This window comes from Sesamum indicum, linkage group LG9 (assembly GCF_026168435.1).
Source record: "Sesamum indicum cultivar Baizhima isolate 11 linkage group LG9, ASM2616843v1, whole genome shotgun sequence".
NCBI classification, from domain to species: domain Eukaryota; kingdom Viridiplantae; phylum Streptophyta; class Magnoliopsida; order Lamiales; family Pedaliaceae; genus Sesamum; species Sesamum indicum.
The window spans coordinates 22,979,538-23,000,038 of NC_142665.1; the positions used below are offsets into that span (position 1 = coordinate 22,979,538).

Consider the following 20,501-nt stretch of genomic DNA (forward strand, 5'->3'; position numbering starts at 1 on the left):
TAAATATTTTAGAATTAGATTAATTCATATATATATATATATATATTCTTAAAATGCATTTATTTTTCAAATTCAAGTTATATATTCTCTGAGGAGTTAAAATAATAATTGGACATACAGGTACTACTAATACTCAACCACTACATTACAACAAGTTACTTATATAATTTGTCATATGTGACTGACATCAAATTATTTTGTTTTCCTCCAACTATTTCGTGTTAAATCAGACTCCTTTGCTTTGGAACTGAGACAGATAAAAAGAAGTCCTACTTTTCTAGCAACTTTGCAAAAAAATTATTGACCCATATTTTTCTAGATTTTACATGGAACCAATGACTTACGTGCAATCGCAGTCTGATATTCTCCTGTATTTTAATTGGAATTGACCAATTATATACGCAATTGTTTTACTTATTTTCCTAGATGTTGAGAAGGTGTCAGAGAATGGACTAATTAATTACAAATTTGTCATTACTAAAATCTTATCAGTTCCCATAATTTTATCGTATATTTTGAAAAAAACTATTTTTAAAAAAATATTTTAAATAAATTTAACCAAACATGTTGTATGTCACTAGTTTGAGACTAGATAAGTAAGAGGACTATTAATAATGTTTTGTGAGTTGTGGGGCTGATGTAATAAACTCATGAGCTAACCACCCATTTTAATATGGTAGCAAGAAAAATGAGGCAGTATTGAAATATGATGCAAATAAGCAATGTGATTTCCAAGTAGTGGCATGAAAATTGCATGAGCTCAGTGTTGCATGAAAACTCGCAAGACAATGAAAAGAATTACTTAGGTGTTTGATTCTGATGGAAAATATTAATAAATGAGTGTTGAGGACAAGACAGAATTGTAGGGACAGGACATGAGATGACACGACAAGACACGAGTGGGGAAAACACACACAGCAAACCTAATCATAGTAATAATTTGTTTCTGATGATGAATGTGAAATTTGTAGTAAATATTTGAATTGTACCTTCATTTGTTGTGGTGGTTGGCAATGGCAATGCAAATGGGAATGGGTTTTGTTTCTGAATTCTGACCATTTCTGGACCATAAACATCAGTTGGAGCAGGAGGACCACCCCACCCTTCCTTACCATTGAGATTTCCGCAACTTTTCACAATGCTTTTCTTGTCATCTTCCCTCTATTCTCAATCTTGCCGCCAAAATTGTTGGATTTTTTCATATGATCCTTTAAAATATTAGATTGTTATTATTAGGAATAACTACACTTTATTTTTTTAAAATTTGATATAATTACGTATAAATTCTTGTAGTTTGAAAAATTACATTTAGCATTTTTTAGGTTCCTTTTCGTTTAATAAACAAATCCATCCGTTAGTTAATATTAACTGAATTTACTAATATAAATAAAAAATTATATATTTACCATTGATTGACTTATTATTAATTTATTACAGGCTAAATAAATCTTTTTATAACAAAATTACCTCATACATCTTCACGCATTAATGCATGTGTGGATGTATGTCTTCACCGTTATAAGGGTAGGTTAGTCAGAAAAAAATTATTTGACCTGTAAGAAGCCAATTGAGAGTAAATATTAATTTTTATTTAATTTTTTTATTAATATAAATAATTTAGTAAATTTTAATTAATAAAATGACTTATTTGTTAGATCAAGCAAGAATTGCATAATGACTACTGGCCAACTACTCAATAGTGGGGGCATGGTGGATTAGATAATGACAGAAGGATAGCCCACCTACTAGAATGGCGGGCCCCAATGTTGGGCTGGGAAGATATGATAGAAGGCGCTGTTTGGGCCTCAAACACTCCAACAACCCATCTTCAATAATTAAAACCTCCTTTCTTGTTTAATTTCTTGTTCACTTTAAAATTATGTCAAGAAATTAAAATAAAACTACCCGGATTATTCATCACTTTTTCTATATTCTGAACTGCCGAAAATAAAAAAATCTTGAGATCAAAATCCCATTTCTTTTATTTTTTTAAAATAATAATCATCAATTACTTTGTAGAATACGCCAGATTATTCGATCATATCTTAATAATTTCATAACGAATAAAAAATAATAAGTTTATGTAAGTATTCTAGGTAAAACCCCATTTTGAAATCACGAGATTTTGAGTAATTAAGGCAAAAATTGGACCACACTACATTACCATCATCAAGACAATGAAATTAAAAGCTCTGGAGATGGGAATTTTCAGAAAGAGAGGCTTTTTATTGAACACAAAAAACAAGGACCATCTGACAGATTACAACCCAATCCTGCACCATTATCGCCATTGTATTAATGAGGAGAGATCTTCAATCCCAGATGTTGTTAGGCAGGCTGCACCTGCATCCCTATTGAATTCCTTTCCATTACAACAACATTAAACCAGACAGGGAGAGCTGGTCAAATCTAGTAACAAAAACAAGACTAGGAACATCTTTCTCTTGAACAGTTTGAATTGTTTAGAGATGGTCTTAGTATTGGACTAAGTATATAGAGACATAATATTATGAAAATGCACGAAAACTGAAACTCGGACTATGCTACCTTTTATGGATTTAGAATATAGTGTGAGAATAATTACATTCATCAATCCAAAGGGAAGTTGATAAAATACAGCTCGTTGTGTAAGTGATTCACTGTTTTGGTCAGAGCTCAGGTAGGTTTTTAGCATATATTCATCATCAAGATTATGGAAATTCTTGTCTTAGACATCGTCCGTGGTTAACTGGTTTTCCTGCAGAAACGTGTAGTTCTATTGCTCTTCCGCCTTTGGTGTCGTCGAGCCACTCGGCTGCTGGAGACTCACGGGTTCCACATATGGTCTAATGAATGTTCTCCTCCACCAGACCTCGAATGCTCTCTGAAGATTCGGGCAGTTGTCACCAGTCTTGAGAAAAATCCCCAACCAAGAAAGCAAAATGCTCTGCTGGTCCTCTAAAGGCAGCGTGAGGATGGTCCTGCCTATTCCTTCCTCCACGACCTTCCGGTCAAATGATCTGCAGCCATGTTGTAACCAGCTGTAGTCATCAATTAATGCCTGTAGCCATGTTTGTAGCAATAAATGACGTGTATCCCTGCACGGAAGGAGCTGCCCTCGTCCTATTCCAACAAATAGCCTTGCAGTAATTTTGCTCACATGGTGGCGAGATACGATAGGAAGTTTCGTGTGATGTGAAGCCAATTCCTGTTGACTAGCCCAAAGCACAGCAAATTCATCTGCTGCTTGCCGGTCGGCTAAAATATCCAGTAACCATAAGAGGTTGTCAGCTTCCAGAGCCATGGATTTCACCACTGGTTCTATTGTATCTGTGGATTTATCAGCAAAATTTGATTCAGCAGCTTTTCTGAACAGAGACAATAAAGAAGCCAGGGAACTTCTGCAGGATGCGTAGATTGTTTCATTGCACAAGTCGGCTGAGCCTGAAAAGCTAAGATTGTTATTTTCCCTGAGGAGTTTCAGTACAACGGATTTCATCTCACGCCTCCCTCTTTCCTCGTTGCTCTTGAGCACCAGCTCCAGTATATGAGAAAGGGTGTCTTTAGGTGGTTTTGGAATTTCAGAAGACACTCGTTTTAGTACCGGTTTGACTCTAATGGTCTCACCTTTGAGACGCAAGACTGAGGAAACCACTTTCTCTTCTTCCTCTTCCCCAACCCAAGGTACTGCTTCCAAGTAGTCCAAGCACGTTCGGACGCAAGTTGTAAAACCAAGCTCTTCAGCAACCTAAGTTGTCATCAAGTTACAAACATCACATGAGAGTTTCTTAGAGAAGTAATGCTAAAATGTGTGGTTCAATATGAAGAAACCTCTAGAGAATAATCATTGCCTCACATAAAGAACTAAATTACAGTTTATGATAACCTCCAGCAATTCACCATATTATATGCAATTTAATATGATGATAGCCTCTGTAGTAATATCCCCAGGATGACTATCAATAAAATCTAAATGCTATGTATATGCATGTGATTGTATAGTTTTAGAAAATTTAGAGTAATTCCTTCAATTGCATGTTACCTGACTTAAACTTCAGGCAATCTCAGTAATATAAGCCAGAGTGGATGGATTGAAGATCATCTAAGTTAGGAAAGAATATTTTAGTGAAACATCTCATCCAGGCAACTCCGCCACATCTTTAGTATTTTCATACTATCAATTAATGACTGCAGGCTTGCAACAACAACCAAGAGCCTATTTCAGGCTTTCGCTATCTCAGTTTTAGCAGAAATCTGAATTACCCACAATGAAACTAGGGCAGACCTAGAAATTGTCAAATGAAATCCTGGTAATGCCCACTTGAACTAAGTAAGAGTTTGTCAAAGTAGAACTGTACATTACTATGAGTACCCTAAACAACGTGTTTAAGTTTTGTTGACAGTTTCCAATCTTCACTAGTAGAAAGCACGGAAAAAAACCCATTAAAATCAAGGTCAATCAAGATTTAACTGAAAGATAGAAGAACCACGAGATGTTACCTTGAGGATGCATAGCACACGCGATACGTTTTGCTTGATTAACTGTTGCTTCAGTTCTTTGCAGTACATCAGTCCAACAGTTTCGACATATACCTCAACATCCTCGCAGTCATCAATTTCAATACAGGGGAAAAACGGCTGCTGGCTCAATATTTTGTTGGCAAAGAAACTGCTGTTTTCCACTAGTATACTCCTATGGACACTCAGTTTGACAGCAACTCCTTGCTTTCCAAGCAAAATTACCTTCAGATCACTTGTTCCTGGTTCACCAAACTCAATTGTTACCTTCCTAGGCACATTCTCAACCTTTAGCCGAGGTGTCTCAATATTTATCAATGCAGCATCAAGAACAGGTGCATCAGAACTATGGGTTCTTTGATCACCAGGAACAGGACCTGTCCTTGACGAAGTCCCTGGCTTTCTCTCGGTTACTGAGGTTTGTTTCCTCTGAACTGAAGTATTTTGGTTCATAGGAGATGATTTGGGCTTGTCTGGAGGAACTTGTGTCTTGATTGTCTTTTGAAAAACAACGGGAGATGGACAACACCAAAATCCTTCTGGGGTCACAGCAATTGGAACACTTTTAATTTTGGTATCGCCCTGCTCCACTCTTCTAAGTTTAACTTCAGCCATGTCCAAGAACACTTTCAAACCCTAATTAAGTCAACACATTGCCTTTGCATTTAAAATGGAACTGAGGTGGACTCCTGAAAAGTCTTGACAATTCTATTTCAAACTCTGTTTGGAACAAAAACCGTCTTTTAGTATTCTGTAAGATGAGAACAGAAAGGTCTAAGTATGATATAAAATTTCTTTCCTCCTGAAAGAACCCTCCCTTTGCAAGGCTGATTTCGAAGATATGAAGCAAGGCAACACACCAACAATAGTAATTCTCAGTTACAGCAAAGAATCCGGTATTTCACCAGATCCTTACACAGTACAAGAAACTTAAGAAAACCTTTACTCCATAATCAACTCATTCCTATGAACAATTTTAAAGATGCAAGCACAAAGAAAAAGCAAAACGTATCTTGAACAAGTATATTTCTACGAAGCACAAGTTCTACAAGGAAAGCATAGAAACCAACCACAATTGCTCAAATTGCTGTTTTACTTCTTTCAAGCAACTAACAATAGCATCTAGGAACCCAGAATGAAGAAGAAACACAACCCTTTAAACTAAAGCTCCATGAGATCACAAAGAAGCATAAAGATGGTATTGTTAAATACCCATTCTGGAGGAATCTTCTTGAAACCCCAGAGTAAAACAAAGACTCACCAACAAACTGAGTAATCTGAGAGCCTTCTTCACAAGCCCTTTTCAGTTAATTAGACACTGAAAATGATTGAAGAGCTTGGATGTCACGCATCAAGGAAACCACTTTAGTATGGGACTTAAACAGAGTGGAATGATGAGTGCATACATATTTTAATCAAATATGATGATTAAACAAATCCTGAGCAAAGAAAGTACCACGTTATAAGAGTAAACAAAGTTCTAACAACAAATTCTAACTTTAAATAACTTTGCCAGTGCGCTTTCTTGATGTCAATGATTATTTTTTTTTGTGGGTCTGAAATATATCATCATGTCTTTGGCTCTTCATAACTCTGTTTCTCTCTCACGCACAAAAAAACAAACTGAGAGTGATGAAAGAGAGACAGGCATGCAACATGAAATGGGGACGTCGCCCTTTCCATCTTTGTTTTGTTGCTTTTTACAAAGCATTATCGTGTCTCCACGCTCTTACTTTTGATGAAGAGAGAATCTCTCACTTGAAGACACCGTAGATTACAAGCCAAGTCTTTCGCACCTCGAATTGGCCTCGCACGCCGTGTCTGCGTTTAGGGGCTTGTATTTTAGATTATTTTCTGCGCCTTCTGTCTCTTGTTTTAATTCAAAATTTAAGGCGAAACCTCGGAATCCTCAAAAAGTATTCAAGAATTGGAAGATTTCATGATCAGAACTCATTCTTTTACTTTATTCTTTTGCTTCAGCCTTAAACTTCAAAACTTTCTTAAAAGGATAATGTATGGTATTGTAAGATGCCACAATTTAGGTGCACTAGAAAAGTAGATCAAACAGTTCGGGGAATAAACATAATATAAATTCCACTGCTGATATAACTTAATTCTTGAATCTTGATATTAGATGTTTTTACATCCTATTATATATATCTATATATCTACATATATAAATGAAACGAGCTTTCTAGTTTATGGTAAATGCGCTTAAAAGATCATTAAACAAGCTTTAGTTCTTGTCCATTTTTCTTAATATTCAGGATCAGAGATGATTATTACAATCCTTCATTTCTTGGGAAGTTATATAAATCCCACTAATCTAAAACTTGACAACTTGGGTGGAAAACAAAGATAAAGTAACTGTTAAGAGGTTCCATCAGAAAGGACACCAGACCAGACCCACCAATTGAGAAAGCAAAGCAATTACAAAAATCATGGAGTTCTTTTGACTTCTCTTCTTTTTTGGCATTATTTCAGACATGGACCATCGATCGCTGTAAAACTACAACAGCAGCATTTCAAAATGATTAGTGAGAAAGTAAATGGCAGCAGTTCCCATAATCATTACTGTCCTTTCACCATGAAAAGAATTCCATGCCCGAGACGCGATGGCATTGCTTTACAACATGGGCCCGCCATGCCATTCCCTTCTCGTCTAAATCACAATATCATGAAAACGAAATACTCCATAGTGAAAAACTTGTTATGATCAATAGCGGTGGAGGACGAATAATAATGCGTGCTTAGTAGAACGGCTACACCATTCATTAAATTGGTCCTAGTGTAGGCTCCACGCCATCAACGGCGTAGATCACCGGGAACTAGTCAGTCCAGGTGCTTCTATTTCTCCTTTGGGAACTAGTCAGATATTGAAATTTCTGAAGGAGTCGGGACCATGAACAATTGTGTACAGAACAAAGCAGGGTCGTTACTCTACATGCGTGCTGACACTCTTATCACCAACTGCAATTGCAAAATTAGAGAATAGCAGCCTCAAAGCTGAGAATGCAACAAAAAAGATCAACTCAAGGAGAAATCATTATGCTGTTATCCTGTCCCGACGAGGTGGCCTCCATGTAGCATTATGTAAACATATGGTAATTATGTTAAATTTAACTTATAAGGCAAAGTTAGAATAAAAAATTAACAATTAAGGCGAAAAAAGTATCTACACTCATGAAAAATTAGAAGCGAACCAGAGATTCAAGTAGTACACTAAATGTATGCCAGTGACCTATGTTAGATTCCCGAGATAGAGTTCCAATTGGATATAGCAGGGAAGGTGTGCACAACCCAACTGAGAGATGCACACAAGATGCAAACGATTTTCCACGGCAATAGATACACGTTAGCCAGTAATGCAACAAATGCTGTCCATCTTGAGAACCTCGACATGAAAAGGTATGGTAATAAGCCTCTGATGCTGCAAAGTCTTCGGACTAGGAACTAATAAAGCCTCCCCTTGCAACTGGGAGCTCCACATAAACATTGGCATCCTTCTCCAGGCAATAGCTTGTACCGGAAATCATATGTCAATTCTTCCCCCAAAGCTATCTGCTCATAATATTTAACAGTAGGAAATAGGTAAGAATAAACAAGGAAGAAGGGTTGACATTACACTAGTTAGATGTCAAAAAGCCAAAGAGGTGAAAGAACTCATAGTTATAGACTAAGAAACTTACATTAAACTAAACATGGTATATGAAATATTTCTAGACCTATATTGAAGTAAAAGTCTTGAATCTCGGTGACAATAAAGTTCATATATTGGGGGTCTTGAGGAAATGTAGAGTGCTTACATCGCGGCTGGCATAGAAGCCAATGTGTGCAAGTTGACTATCCATGCTTTCGACCAGAACTTGATGATTCACAAGGTTTGGCGAGCAGCTAAAAACAGTATAAGAGAAAGGATCAATGACCAGCTGCCACTAGGATGAAATCCATATGTAAAGAAAAAATGGCTCCATATTAATGAGAAGAAATTGCATAGAATTTTGAATTATCATATATAAGTGACCCCTTCGCATTTTTTCATGCTTTCCAGAAATACCTGAAAGTTATTTTGTCCAGAGGGTCATTCTAGTTAATGGCATGAACAAATAGTACCAACAATCTCACCAAATGAAGTGCCAAGATATCAAAATGGCTGAATTACGAGAACTTTTCTTCAAGTTGTGATGGTTGCAGAAACTGTCTGATGCCTAAGAACAATAGCAACCAGAAAGAAAAAAAGTTGTCCCTCACCTGTGGTTAATGTAACGTGAAATGTTTCCGTAATTGGTGGCATCAATTACATATGGAACCTGCCCTTCAATCAATCTGCTCATGTCATTGATATGGGCGTCAATCTCATAAAAATATCTGCAACCTTCTTTACCATACCTGCTTTTCCAAATAAATGACAAATTGGAATATTTTTCAATCAAGTACAACGGAATTAACACGATCCATCTGGGATAGTATTACTATAGAAAAGATCATATGAACAGAAAATCAAACCTATTGCGTCTCTCATTTGCTTCCTTTTCATCAATGACCTCTCCAATATACTCGCACACAAAGGTGCCACGAAGAATTGTTTCCCTAGCCCTCACTGCCCATCCCTGCATGCAAAATGGCAAAAGTTGGTAAATTACCACCTGGCCTAGAGATATTACACAACATGTAGCTAGCTTTGTCATAATCAACTAACTTGAGTATTGGATTAGAAATTAACAAAAAAATACTACATATTTTATATAATAATAACTTTCAAGATGGAAATTATCCAACATATGATGTAACCAAACCTGTTTGGAATATCAGTCACATTATCCATTTTTACTGAAAATTCAAACATATATGGATGGTTACCTTTCTTTCTGTTTTAAATATTTCTAACTTCACTTGCACTCCATTTTGCAAAACCCTGTTTCGACAAGCTCTACTGCAGCAGCACCTCTGATTACACTCGTAAACTAGATAACCTTCCTGATGATTTATGAAAGTATTACATGTTATACAGATCACTCTCCATAATATAGCATAAAAATGACAGACTGATTGAAGATTAAGCAAGATCAGACACTCCATGATCCTAAATATAACTGAATAGTCTTCCAAAAACATGGTAGCAAACACAACAATGATATGTTGAGCCAAGAAGATGGTTATTTAGTACATCAGCAAACAGAGCGAATGCAACGAGCTCCACATAAGTAACTATCTACAGGGGGAACAGAAACATGAAAAAATAAGTTGGTTTTCGTAATATGCAATCTCAATTTCAATCATCTTGTGACTCTTGTCATTTATACAAAATGACAGCTGTAAATACATGGTGTGTGTTGTGGAAGTATTATAGCTACATAAATCTAGCGAAAGGTCCTTGTTTATTGCAAGGAAAATCAAAACAAGTCTTTTAGTGAAAACTCCATAACAGCAGTTGACAGGACATAGCTTTATCCAACTCAGGGAAACATCTGATGACAAAGAAACCCAACAATTAAACCTAAAGCCAGAATTATTTTAATTGACATCCAGGATTACAGCAGCATTTTTCCATTTATAATTAACCAGCACAAAGCAAATGCTAGAACGAACTCAAAATGTGTAATGCAAGGAAAGTGCCATGTACCTCCAATACTATTCGACCTCTCTCATCATAGGGAAACCTTCCATTCATGGGCTTTCCATAAATATCTTTAGCATCTTCGTAATCATTGTCAAAAAGATACACATGATCACATGCTTCAGAACAGCACGTCAAATGGGCACAAGCACACCCCAATTGCAAACTCTAGACATGGATAGAATGATTCATTAGTTAGTTTCAAGAGAATGCATATGCATTTAGTAATACCGGAATAGTACTTATATTAGCAATATGAATCACTGGCGTTCTCAAAAAAATAATAGATTCCATTGTAGTATTTGCTTATCATACAGAGAAATAACAATCTGTGGCAGCTAGCTAGTGCAAGGATATGCACATCATTGAATATTGATTATTTAATGTACCAGCTATAATTAAGACCGTCCTTCCAGATTCAAGAACATTAACAGAAGAGGTTGCTTTACTCATCATTCAGGTTCACATAGTAGCACTAATGGCAGAATGTCTTAGTAGACGATAGTCCTAGGGAGCCGAGGTTATTTAACAAACTGCTTTGACAAACTTAACAGCAACTTTCTTTTATTTGCTTTTGAGTAACCATCTATATCTATATCTCTCACGAAAAGCAACATTTTCCAAACGTAAGTGCAGAACAAAAGTTCTGCCTCTCTTGAAGGACAGCATAATCTCTTAGTGAGTACACTTCCCAGTGGACATGAAGGATTGAAGGTAATTCGGTAAGATATAGTAGATACCAACTCATCAAGGAGTAACATCGAAATTAGACAAGGACATGAGACAGAAAAGTTAACTCAAAGATACCTCTGATTCAAGAACAAGGGATTGATCAAGCAATGGCTTTGTAATGTAAGTAAAGCTTTCCCATGGAAAGGAGTACTCAATCATTTGTCCATCAGACCCCTCGGCATTCAAAAGATTTTCATCCACCACACAAGCTATGGGCACCGACTCCTGTCCAAAACTTATGTCATCACATAAAATAATATTTTTCTCCGAGAGATCCATGGAAAAGTGTCGGGAATCAATAACACAGTGACATTCGTCCATTGTCCATTCTGAGTTCATGAGATGTGATGGAACCGAAGATCTGACCTTAAACGAATAATTCGGTAAGGGTACTAGCAGAGACAAAATTGGTGACCTTACACTTGGTGTGCACCCTTTAGGACAAATAAAACCCTCTTGGTGCCATTCAACTGAAATATTATGCTCACTGCATAGTTTGGCAGCTTTGAGGTACACCCTTTCTGGAAGGATTCCGTACTTAACCTCCAATGAGGCTTGTAGACTTGCCTTACAGCAAGCTGAGCTCGCAATTGATAAAATTTCGGAATTACTTGGCCTTGGTTTTGTTTTTTTAATTTCTGACATCAATATATTTGCAATAGCTGAGCATTGAGAGTCTGCCAATCTACCAAGACTATCAGCCTCAGGCACAGCTGATTGAACCATGATATCCACTGGTCCAATAGAATTTGACGCCTGGATCCGTTTCTTCAAATTTTGCACACTTCTATTCCTAATCTTATATGATGCTGAATTCAAACCCTTTTTAAACCGTGGACGAGTTAGTCTACCTGATTTCAGCTTATGGGCATAAAATTGAATTCCCTTCTTAGTCAGGCGAGGACCAGTGGAATTTTGGCCCATATGAGCAGCTTGATGATGACGGCCAAGATCAGGTAGCAAATCAAATTTTAAGCCACAAAACCTGCAAATATATCTCCTATTAACTGACTGACTGTCAGATTTTGTATGCTCTATAGAAGCTGACTTATCTGGCTCTACTTTCTGCTGTGAACTTCCATCTAACTGTTGAGCAGCACTTGACAACCTTAAACTGGAAGGATGAATTGAGAGCACATGCAACCACAACTCATCTGGATTCCCAAAATGACTGCCACAAGGAATACACTGTAAAAGCATGCATTGCTCAACAAACTGCACATGGTGCCTCTCCTGCACATGAGCTTCCAATACCTTCTTATTAGTAAAAGAGTCCAGGCAGATTGCACAGACATAGCCCCTAAATAGCCATTGAGCTTCTTTCTTATGGCTATCCATCCAGTGTGTTCCAAGTGCTTGGTCATCAAGAAACTTTTCTGAACATATTTTGCACTTGATGACATTTTCTTGATCACTGTCATTAGATGTCTGTACCAATACCGGAATTAATTCTTCAATTGTTGATGAAGCTTGCAAGTTTTGACCATCTCCAAAGCCCCAGAGCTTCTTCAGCCTCTCTTTTTCACTACATACTAATTTCATTAAAAATTCCCCTACTTTAATATCTTTGGAAGCTTCAGCAATGGCCCACTGAAATTGTACTTCCTTAGGTACTGGGTTTCTCAAAGATAATATGCTTTTGAACAGCCTGTAAAAGAGTTCACATGCGTGGTGTAACTGCAATTTTTGCTCCCTTATCTCGCAACTTTTAAGAAGCTCTACGAACACTTCCTTGGACACTATCCTACTCTTGCCATTTCTTGCACGTTTAAGCCAGCTTGGTATATGTTTCTCGCAGTACAGTGAATGCCTCTTTGGACTCTCAAGACAGGGTTCTTCACCACCCTGGGGCCATGAACCTACGCACTGCACCATGTCATTGCTGCCGAGAGCTTGCTGAGGCTGCTCAGGCTTATCATTCATGCTGCTATCTTGTATGATACCTTTTCCCACATCCAACAGTGGATCTACACAGGCAGGAATTTCATCTTCTCTAGTGAGTACAAATTTTGCAGGAGTTTTCTCCGAATACATACTATTTTCATCATGTTTCCGTTTAAGTTTATTAACAGGAGCAATCATTTTTCTTCCATCTTGGGGCCTGTGCTTCTTGCAGAAAGAAAACCCAATTAAGGCTCTATGCTTGCATTTAGTGCCAAGAACCGTGGTACCTCCACACATTGGTGAGTCAACAGGAGCCATTTCAGCTTTTGCAGAATTTCCAACGAAACGAGAGGCCAAATGCACACAGCAGTAGACATCTCCTTCATTAGCATATCTCACACACTGCCTTCCTTTAGCTTCAATAAAAGCCATGCATTGTCGATTATGATTTTCCAATCCTGAAGACTTCTGAGTAATATCGCTCGCAGGAGTCTGGTCCACATCTTTACTCTTCATAACCTCCAAATTTCCAGCCTCAACGACTATATCATTCCATTTATTAGCTACACAACCAGAAGATCCCACTGGGACAGCATCCTCAACGGGACTCTCTTTTTTCAGAGTTTCAGAATCCAGCAATGCAGTGTTTACAACATCATATCCATTAAAAAATGTTGAGTCAGTTTCAACAGGAACAGACTGATGCGAACTAGAGGCATGCGTATCAGCACGGCGAATCTCAAGCTTAGGCCTTTTCCTGGTCATCTGAAGTCCCATGGTCAATGGGCTATCATTCATAGGCTGGTCCGAGCCTACAGCAGTGGATATTGGATGAGAAACTGAGAACCATTTCATAACCTCATGTTTCCAACTCTTCCAATCAGATCCTAGGTCCGCCTGTGCTGCTTCACTCGATAGTAAGCTTACCTCATTCCATAAGATAGAGTCAGCCAATTCCTGGAACGGCAAAGAGATTAAAAGAAGCTAAAGTTGTAAAAATTGGAAATAATTCAATACACTAGGATATGTGTCATCTCATCTACACACTGATCTTATTATTCAGGTATCGAATAAAGCATTTTCTACTCCTAGTTACAATATTCTGAAATTGTCAACAATATTAGGCCCACCCTTGGAAAGAAAATTAAATCCTTAAGAAGAATTGTCATATTTTTGCCAAAACAAGACATATTAAACTAGCATAATTTAGAGTTTGGTTCTCTATCTGCTCCCTTCACTGTTAGAGCATTGCTCCAAAAATGTTTGCAACTACAAGCCCACAGGGTATTTGAGCTTCAAAGAATCTTGTAATACAGGCAGTAAGAAGGTTCAACCATGCTTCACATTAAGAATCCAAGTCCGCAAGTTCCAAAAGAATTTAAACACAATAAAGCAAAGCTGCTCTCTTTAAATTGCATGGAAACCATCAAGATGTTGTTCAATGGTGACAAGAGCCACCACATTTTTAAACATGTTGGCAGTTTTGCGTTGAAAACTGCTGGCATTGGTAGGTTTGGCAGCATTTTTTGCTGGGATACACAAATAGTGACAATTGAAATAGTACAAAGGACATTGTGATTCAAAGTACTTCAACTGACAGAAGAAGAATCTACCCAGATCAAGAAGCAAAATTAGCCTTGCAATTCAGAAATCAGAGGTTTCATTAACTTGTTCCATTGATATTTGATAGTACCAAAAAGAAGAGTCTTTCCTAGATGAAACAAGGATACTCCACAAGTGGCACTCAAAACCAAAAAAGTATGGGCATATCCAGAGTACCTCTTTAAGCATTTCTATGCATTCAGCACTATTGGCATCCTGACATCGTTGCTTCCAAGAATGCATTGACTGGTGAAGCCAATCTGAAGTTAGGCAGCGCTGCAGAATCATCTGCGAAATAAACAATCAGGGCTAACATCAGTATTGGCTTAAAAAAACCAGGAAAACAATTAGACACGATCAAGATGTTCGATGAACTTCAATGAAGGTTTTATAACATAACATCAAAATGGAGGGAGATATTACATCTTGAAGTTTCAAAAGCATCCTCCCAAGATCAGAATAATCTTTACAGCGGGAAGCCTCCATTGCAAAATCCTTCAAAACCATCACTTCACGAGCAGTCTCCACCAAAGCCTAGATTTCAACAAGAAGTTCTTAATGAGACATTAATAATAATCAACACAACTCAAATTGACATGTACATTCATTTGCATCAAAATATACATGCATGTCAAAAACATATAAAAAAGACATAAATACATTAATGGATTGACTCAAAAGCAAACCTCGCGGTTCAATTGATCAAGAATATTTAGCATGCTCACAGCAAGCTTCTGAATGATAAAGCGACGAGCAAGAGTCAAATCTTTCACCATCTTCACACCAACTTTGTGCGTCTTATATGCAATAGGCTGCGGAAATTCATTGATTGGACGAACTAGTAGCACATCTGCCCAAGAATAATTTCTCGTTCGGGGAAAAAATATCACAAGATATTGTTTCCTGTCATGAGTTGGCTTTGCTTTTAAAGTTGGTAATGGCCAGTCAGCCCTTGCACATCTGATCCCTGATTGCCACTTCCCTCTCCACTACAAGTGTAAAACATAATTATCAGCAGTTACTTCTTGGGGATAACATAGGCCTGTCTGGCCTGCACCCACTTGCATAAAATATTACCTTGCTCTGTATGACACTTTATCACACCAAGTATAGTATGAAATAATTCCAGAGCTGATGAAAGTTCCTTTTGCATCTTAAAAAACTGACAGGCTGTCTGTGTGATACATTTCAACATCGTGCACTTCACACTGTTGTCTCACATTTCCTAGCATTTTGTGCGTTTTTCTCTATTTGTTTTATTTTTTGCAAACCCTCATCATATCCATATATAATAGTGTATACTCCCTCTCATATGTTCAACTTAGAATATTGGCGCCAGAAATTAAGAAGAGCCAATAAATCAAGATGATGACATTAATACTGAATAAAAATCACAAGGTATTATCAATGTGGCAGATGGAATTTGTGAAGTCAAAAGAAACACAGTAGCATATACCTTTACCCAAACTGCTTGAGGCTCATCTCTTTCTAGGCCTTTGATCTCGGAATGGGATGAACCCTCTTGGCTGTTGTTTGGCAGTCCACTTTCAATTGTACCCAAGACTAAGTGAGAACCTTCTAATGCAAGACCAGCTTCTGCAAAATGATCCCTTTTGTCTAAGTTGTCATCTTCAGAATCATGGGAGTAACAAGACAGATTTTGACCATCAACATCAAATTCATAGTATGTATCCCCATTAGAGCCGCCTTCTGAAGCAGGGAAACCATCACAAATAAATTGACCTCCCTCCTCTCTTACTTCATGAGACTCTCCAATATCAAGTGTCAAGTCGTCAACTTTGAGATCAGTCCTAACTTGTTCAGCATCTTGAACGCAATCAGATTTTTCATCGTGTTTAAAAGCTGTTTCTGATCCCTGTTCAGGACAATCAGATTCGCGAGCATGACGAGCACCAGAACATGCAAGGACTTCCATAATTCAACACTTAAAGTTTAATGCCAACTTATGTGTGCATAGCATAAGTTGAGCAAAACTAAATCTGCAGCCCACCGGGAAATCACTAGTGTCAGAAAGAAAGAAAAAGGACCTATGAAGCAGCACCCAAGAAAAAAGAAACTAGAATTTCAGCTAGACTACTTACAGTACTTACAAAATACGAACGAGAGATTGGTTTTCATTGATTTTTATCAGATAAGAAAGCAGTGTCATAAGTTCCCACATACATAAGATTAACCGGAATGTGAAAATGAAGTGAAAACAAATTCAATGTTTAGCAGAAAAAGGCGTGACAATATATGCAACAATTATGCTTCATATATGATTCTTTTCTCCCTTCACATAAAGAACGTAACACCCTGATAACAGCAGTTTTCTTGAAAATAAATGGAGAACAGAACAAAATTTAAGACTAAATGTGCAAAGTGATCATAGCCAAACCCAAATTATGCTTCTACAAACTAAATTTACAACGCGAATATGACTTATCCAAAACTAGAACAAAAATAACATTATGAATCATCTGCCATTTTAATTAACTGCGATCACATCCTACTTGTAAAATCGCAATGTAAAAGAAGGAAAAAAAAAGTGCAAAGGTCTAGTGTTCCAAACTCTATTTGATTGTATTTTTTCCAAAGAATAATTACCAATTTTTCTCCTCTTCCGCAGACATCATTAAAGAACACTAATCATCACAAACATATATATATAATCATTTTGTATATATTTATCTTTATACATATTTAAATTATAATAAATTAAAATCATATTTCTTTACATCTTCTAATTGTTACCTAATAATAACAACATACAACAGTTTAAATGTTTTAACGTGACACCATTACACCAGACGAGAACTTACATAAAGAGACATCTGTATCAGAAAATGTCCACCCCAAAAGTTACCAAACATACTTCACGTTCCCAAAATCATTTTCCACAATTCCACAAAACAGAACCAAATAAACCACAAAGTTTGAATTTATAGTATCTTTAGAAAAAATTCATCTGCTTAATGTTACACAAACTGCAATGCACCCCTATTAAAATTTAAAATATTGAGGCCAAGCAACAGAAGAAGTAGAAATATGGATTGAATCAAACCCACTGGATAGACTACTTGGCTGTAAGAAATAGAATCAAATGAAGGGTTATTAGCAGTAAACATCTAAAAAGTCCTTCAATTGCATTTGTTGAAGAAATATGTTCAACTACAAATTCAATTTCTTTGTTCATATGATCATATTAATACTAAGATTAGTTCAATTTGGTAGAGTGGGGTCAAAGTTAGAGACTTCTTTCCTTCTCCCTTTTTTCTTTTTTTTTTTTTTTTGGTGGATGAGGTGTAACAGAATTAGTTTTTGTCCACAGCAACATTCCGTTCCCATAGGGATACCAAAATTTGAACGTGATCTCGTAATAATATAAACCGTACAATAAAACAAGCTTCACATTAATCTAAATCATACAACAAACAACCTTAATTTTCTGCTATACCACTCAGTTTCATTCCCCTATGGTCTCCTTTTTCTTCTCTGTTCTCCCACACCACAAACAAACCTCAAACATGTGTAATTGACACCAAACAACTACTTTTAGCATATTTTAAAGAGAACCTGTGATAATTTCTGGAAACTCGTTCCTTTGATCTACGAGTAAAACAGTTATTTTGCTAAGAACTTGAACAAAATTCTATAAAGAAAAAGGTTAAAAACAATTTAAGATCAGCTCCCTGATCAATGAAGTTTGCATAGTTATGAAACATTGAAGCTGATAATTTGATGATATTACTTGTTGCTCTCTCAAGTCATAAAGACAACTAAAAATAAAGTAGGGATCAAAATTATCAGAAGGGATCTTCAAAAAGTAGAAAATTTTTTAAAATTACAGTCAAAACAGTATGTAACCAGAAATAATTCCATCAGATAAATTGCTAGATTAATTCAAATTCAAAATAAATAAAAAGTGGAGATCCCATTTAAACTTTTCCAAATATGTCATATTAGCCATTAATATCGCACAGCATTCGTGCTCGTCCAACTCATTAGATTAAATATACTACGAACTAACACCATACATCATACACGGCAACTATTCACGCACATGCGCCACTACAAGGAAAAATAATTATTCAATAAAAGATATAGAAAAGAAAAACTCAACCACGTTCATCTTGAAAAGAGACAAGAAACCCAGATAGTCTTGCCCACTTTACCTCAGAAAAGATTGTTCTTTTCAATTGAGATTCAAGAAATTACACACAGAGAGACTATAGTCAGTGTAGACCACGCTAGACAGACATAAAAACCCCATGTCAGAAAATTACGATCAATAGAGAAGGACAGCAATCCCTTGTGTCAAAAATATTAACAATCAATGCATGCCCTGTATAGGGCTTCCAAGTCCCCCCAACAGGATGACAACCCTTCAACTTAAATCACCCTAATTCAAAGTGAAAAATTAAAACCCTAGCTAAATTGGGGGACAAAAAAGAATGTAAAAATTTACTTAAAACCACAAACAAAAACGCAAAGTGGGTCCAAATCTCAAAAACCCAAAATAAATACGAAACATTGAAGTTACAATCAATGGCAACAAAAAATCTTCACAAGAAACCAATTAAAAGAAGAAATTGATTCAAGTGATTTATCCTCATCCATGTGAGTTTTGTTATTTAATTGGGGCGTAGGAACAAAAGCCCTTGTAGCTAGGTCATGGCTGTGCTAAGCCAATGCTGCCATGAAACATGTCACATAAGATAAATAGATAGATACACATGTATGTATGTATGTATGTATAACAAAAGGGAACATGGCTAAGGGCAAAATTACAGAGAGTAGACAAGAAATTGTTGGTATAATGTACCTTAACAACTGTGGATCACCATTAATTTTTGCAGGGTTGATTTTGGGTAAAATTTTGGTGGTGTTAATTTGTGAAATTTTTGACTAGGAATTTGTTAAAACTGCTACGGGGGAAATATATAATTTTTAGATGTGGATGGTGTGTGTGAGTGACCAGATTTTTGTTGTAGCTGGGGAATATGGAAAAGAAAGTGGGTTATGTGTTGTATGTATGTATGTAACAGGTCCAATTGACTGAAAAAAACACCCAAAAAACAGAAAAATTAAAGTGAAATTGGATGAGTGCGAATGGGGAAGATTGGGGGGGGGGGGTAGGGTACGATGAAATTGGTAGGGTGGAATTGAAATTATTAGCAGGGTGGGGGAGAGAGATGGATCGGGAAAAACCTTTCTAGGGAAAAATGAAGGCACGGTGGGACTTGTAACGTGGCCTGGGGTTATATTTGTAATTCTTCTAGTTTTTGGGTATTTATGGTAATTTTCAAAATTTGGTGGTGTACTACTTCAGTTGCCTCGATGTGCGTTCTGGAAGTGCGAATCGTAATTGTGTAGGAAGGTGGGCGGACGAGTCGTGGACTATCCACATCCCGCCTTACCAATTAGGATATACTCTAAATTTTCTCTTTACTTTGTGAAGAATTATTTTATATTTGCAGCATTTAAATTTTAAATTATGGTTGTGGACACAAAACGGGCAGCAACTTCTTTCTTAATTTTCCTTTTTTTAACATGAAATAACTTTGGTAATTTTCTAGAAATTCTTATAAATTATTTGAATGAAATAAAACGATATCTTTAAATTGTATTATTTTTAGACACAGTCCATTTAATCTAAAATAAATGAATTTGTCCCTTTGTTTGCACAGAGAGTCCCCTATGATATTCTAGACAACTTATTAATTATTATTTCATGATGGAATTATAATAGCCCATGTAAAAGTCGTGACAAATAAATAATCACGTAAATCTTGATAAGGTTCGTAATTTTTTATCTCTATTTTATTGGGATATTTTTTAATACTTGTATTGATTATTTAAAATCGCAATTAATTTTCTTCCGACTAATTAATAAGAGAATTGATTGCCCAACAAAGTGTCGAAAGGATCAAATTCTAGGCCTTGTAGTTTTACATGGTAATGGAGATAGGCGAATTCAGAAGGAAAAAAATAACCAAGAGATTGAGGGAGTTTTGACTGGAAAGAGTCTGCAAAGCCGCATCCATACGCTACTCCTTTCAAGTTCCAACTTCCGACACCACTATTTTCTCTCGGACTTTATTATTGAGATATACACATAAATCGGGTTAAATAAAATTTAGAGATAATTACATTTTTTTTTAAGATT

At 36.5% G+C, this 20,501-nt stretch overlaps 2 protein-coding genes across 9 annotated transcripts; both read right to left on the bottom strand.

Annotated features, from left to right (window-relative positions):
- Positions 1–2,527: 2,527 nt before the first annotated feature.
- LOC105177721 (BTB/POZ domain-containing protein At3g50780) lies at positions 2,528–6,367 on the bottom strand. Of its 6 annotated transcripts, none has more exons than XM_011100966.3 (3): positions 6,231–6,367; positions 4,480–5,217; positions 2,528–3,727 (listed from the first exon to the last, which is right to left on the bottom strand). In XM_011100966.3, the coding sequence occupies exons 2-3, from the start codon at positions 5,110–5,112 to the stop codon at positions 2,756–2,758; spliced, it is 1,605 nt and encodes a 534-aa protein (XP_011099268.1). In that variant the 5' UTR covers positions 5,113–5,217; positions 6,231–6,367; the 3' UTR covers positions 2,528–2,755. The 6 variants fall into 6 exon arrangements, with proteins under 6 accessions (XP_011099268.1, XP_011099263.1, XP_011099264.1 ...); XM_011100961.3 differs by lacking the exon at positions 6,231–6,367 and adding an exon at positions 5,759–6,224; XM_011100962.3 differs by lacking the exon at positions 6,231–6,367 and adding an exon at positions 5,759–6,224 and having other exon boundaries at positions 4,480–5,248.
- Positions 6,368–7,634: 1,267 nt separating this feature from the next.
- On the bottom strand, positions 7,635–19,466 carry SUVR5 (histone-lysine N-methyltransferase SUVR5). Of its 3 annotated transcripts, none has more exons than XM_088884807.1 (12): positions 19,158–19,466; positions 15,789–16,332; positions 15,019–15,321; positions 14,756–14,866; positions 14,510–14,620; positions 10,922–13,687; positions 10,121–10,282; positions 9,358–9,474; positions 9,004–9,107; positions 8,749–8,886; positions 8,304–8,391; positions 7,635–8,058 (listed from the first exon to the last, which is right to left on the bottom strand). In XM_088884807.1, exons 2-12 carry the CDS (start codon positions 16,266–16,268, stop codon positions 7,951–7,953), a joined length of 4,488 nt encoding a protein of 1,495 aa, XP_088740933.1. In that variant the 5' UTR covers positions 16,269–16,332; positions 19,158–19,466; the 3' UTR covers positions 7,635–7,950. The 3 variants fall into 3 exon arrangements, with proteins under 3 accessions (XP_088740933.1, XP_088740934.1, XP_088740932.1); XM_088884808.1 differs by lacking the exon at positions 19,158–19,466 and adding an exon at positions 18,508–19,113; XM_088884806.1 differs by lacking the exon at positions 19,158–19,466 and having other exon boundaries at positions 15,789–19,113.
- Positions 19,467–20,501: the final 1,035 nt, after the last annotated feature.

Excerpts from the sequence above, each read along its gene's own strand:
- LOC105177721 (XM_011100966.3), bottom strand. The coding sequence starts at position 5,112 with ATGGCTGAAGTTAAACTTAGAAGAGTGGAGCAGGGCGATACCAAAATT. Across the intron at positions 3,728-4,479 it reads GTGTGCTATGCATCCTCAAG|GTTGCTGAAGAGCTTGGTTT; the intron begins GTAACATCTCGT and ends ATGACAACTTAG.
- SUVR5 (XM_088884807.1), bottom strand. The coding sequence starts at position 16,268 with ATGGAAGTCCTTGCATGTTCTGGTGCTCGTCATGCTCGCGAATCTGAT. Across the intron at positions 10,283-10,921 it reads CCCTTGTTCTTGAATCAGAG|AGTTTGCAATTGGGGTGTGC; the intron begins GTATCTTTGAGT and ends ATCCATGTCTAG. Across the intron at positions 9,475-10,120 it reads GAGGTCGAATAGTATTGGAG|GAAGGTTATCTAGTTTACGA; the intron begins GTACATGGCACT and ends ATAAATCATCAG.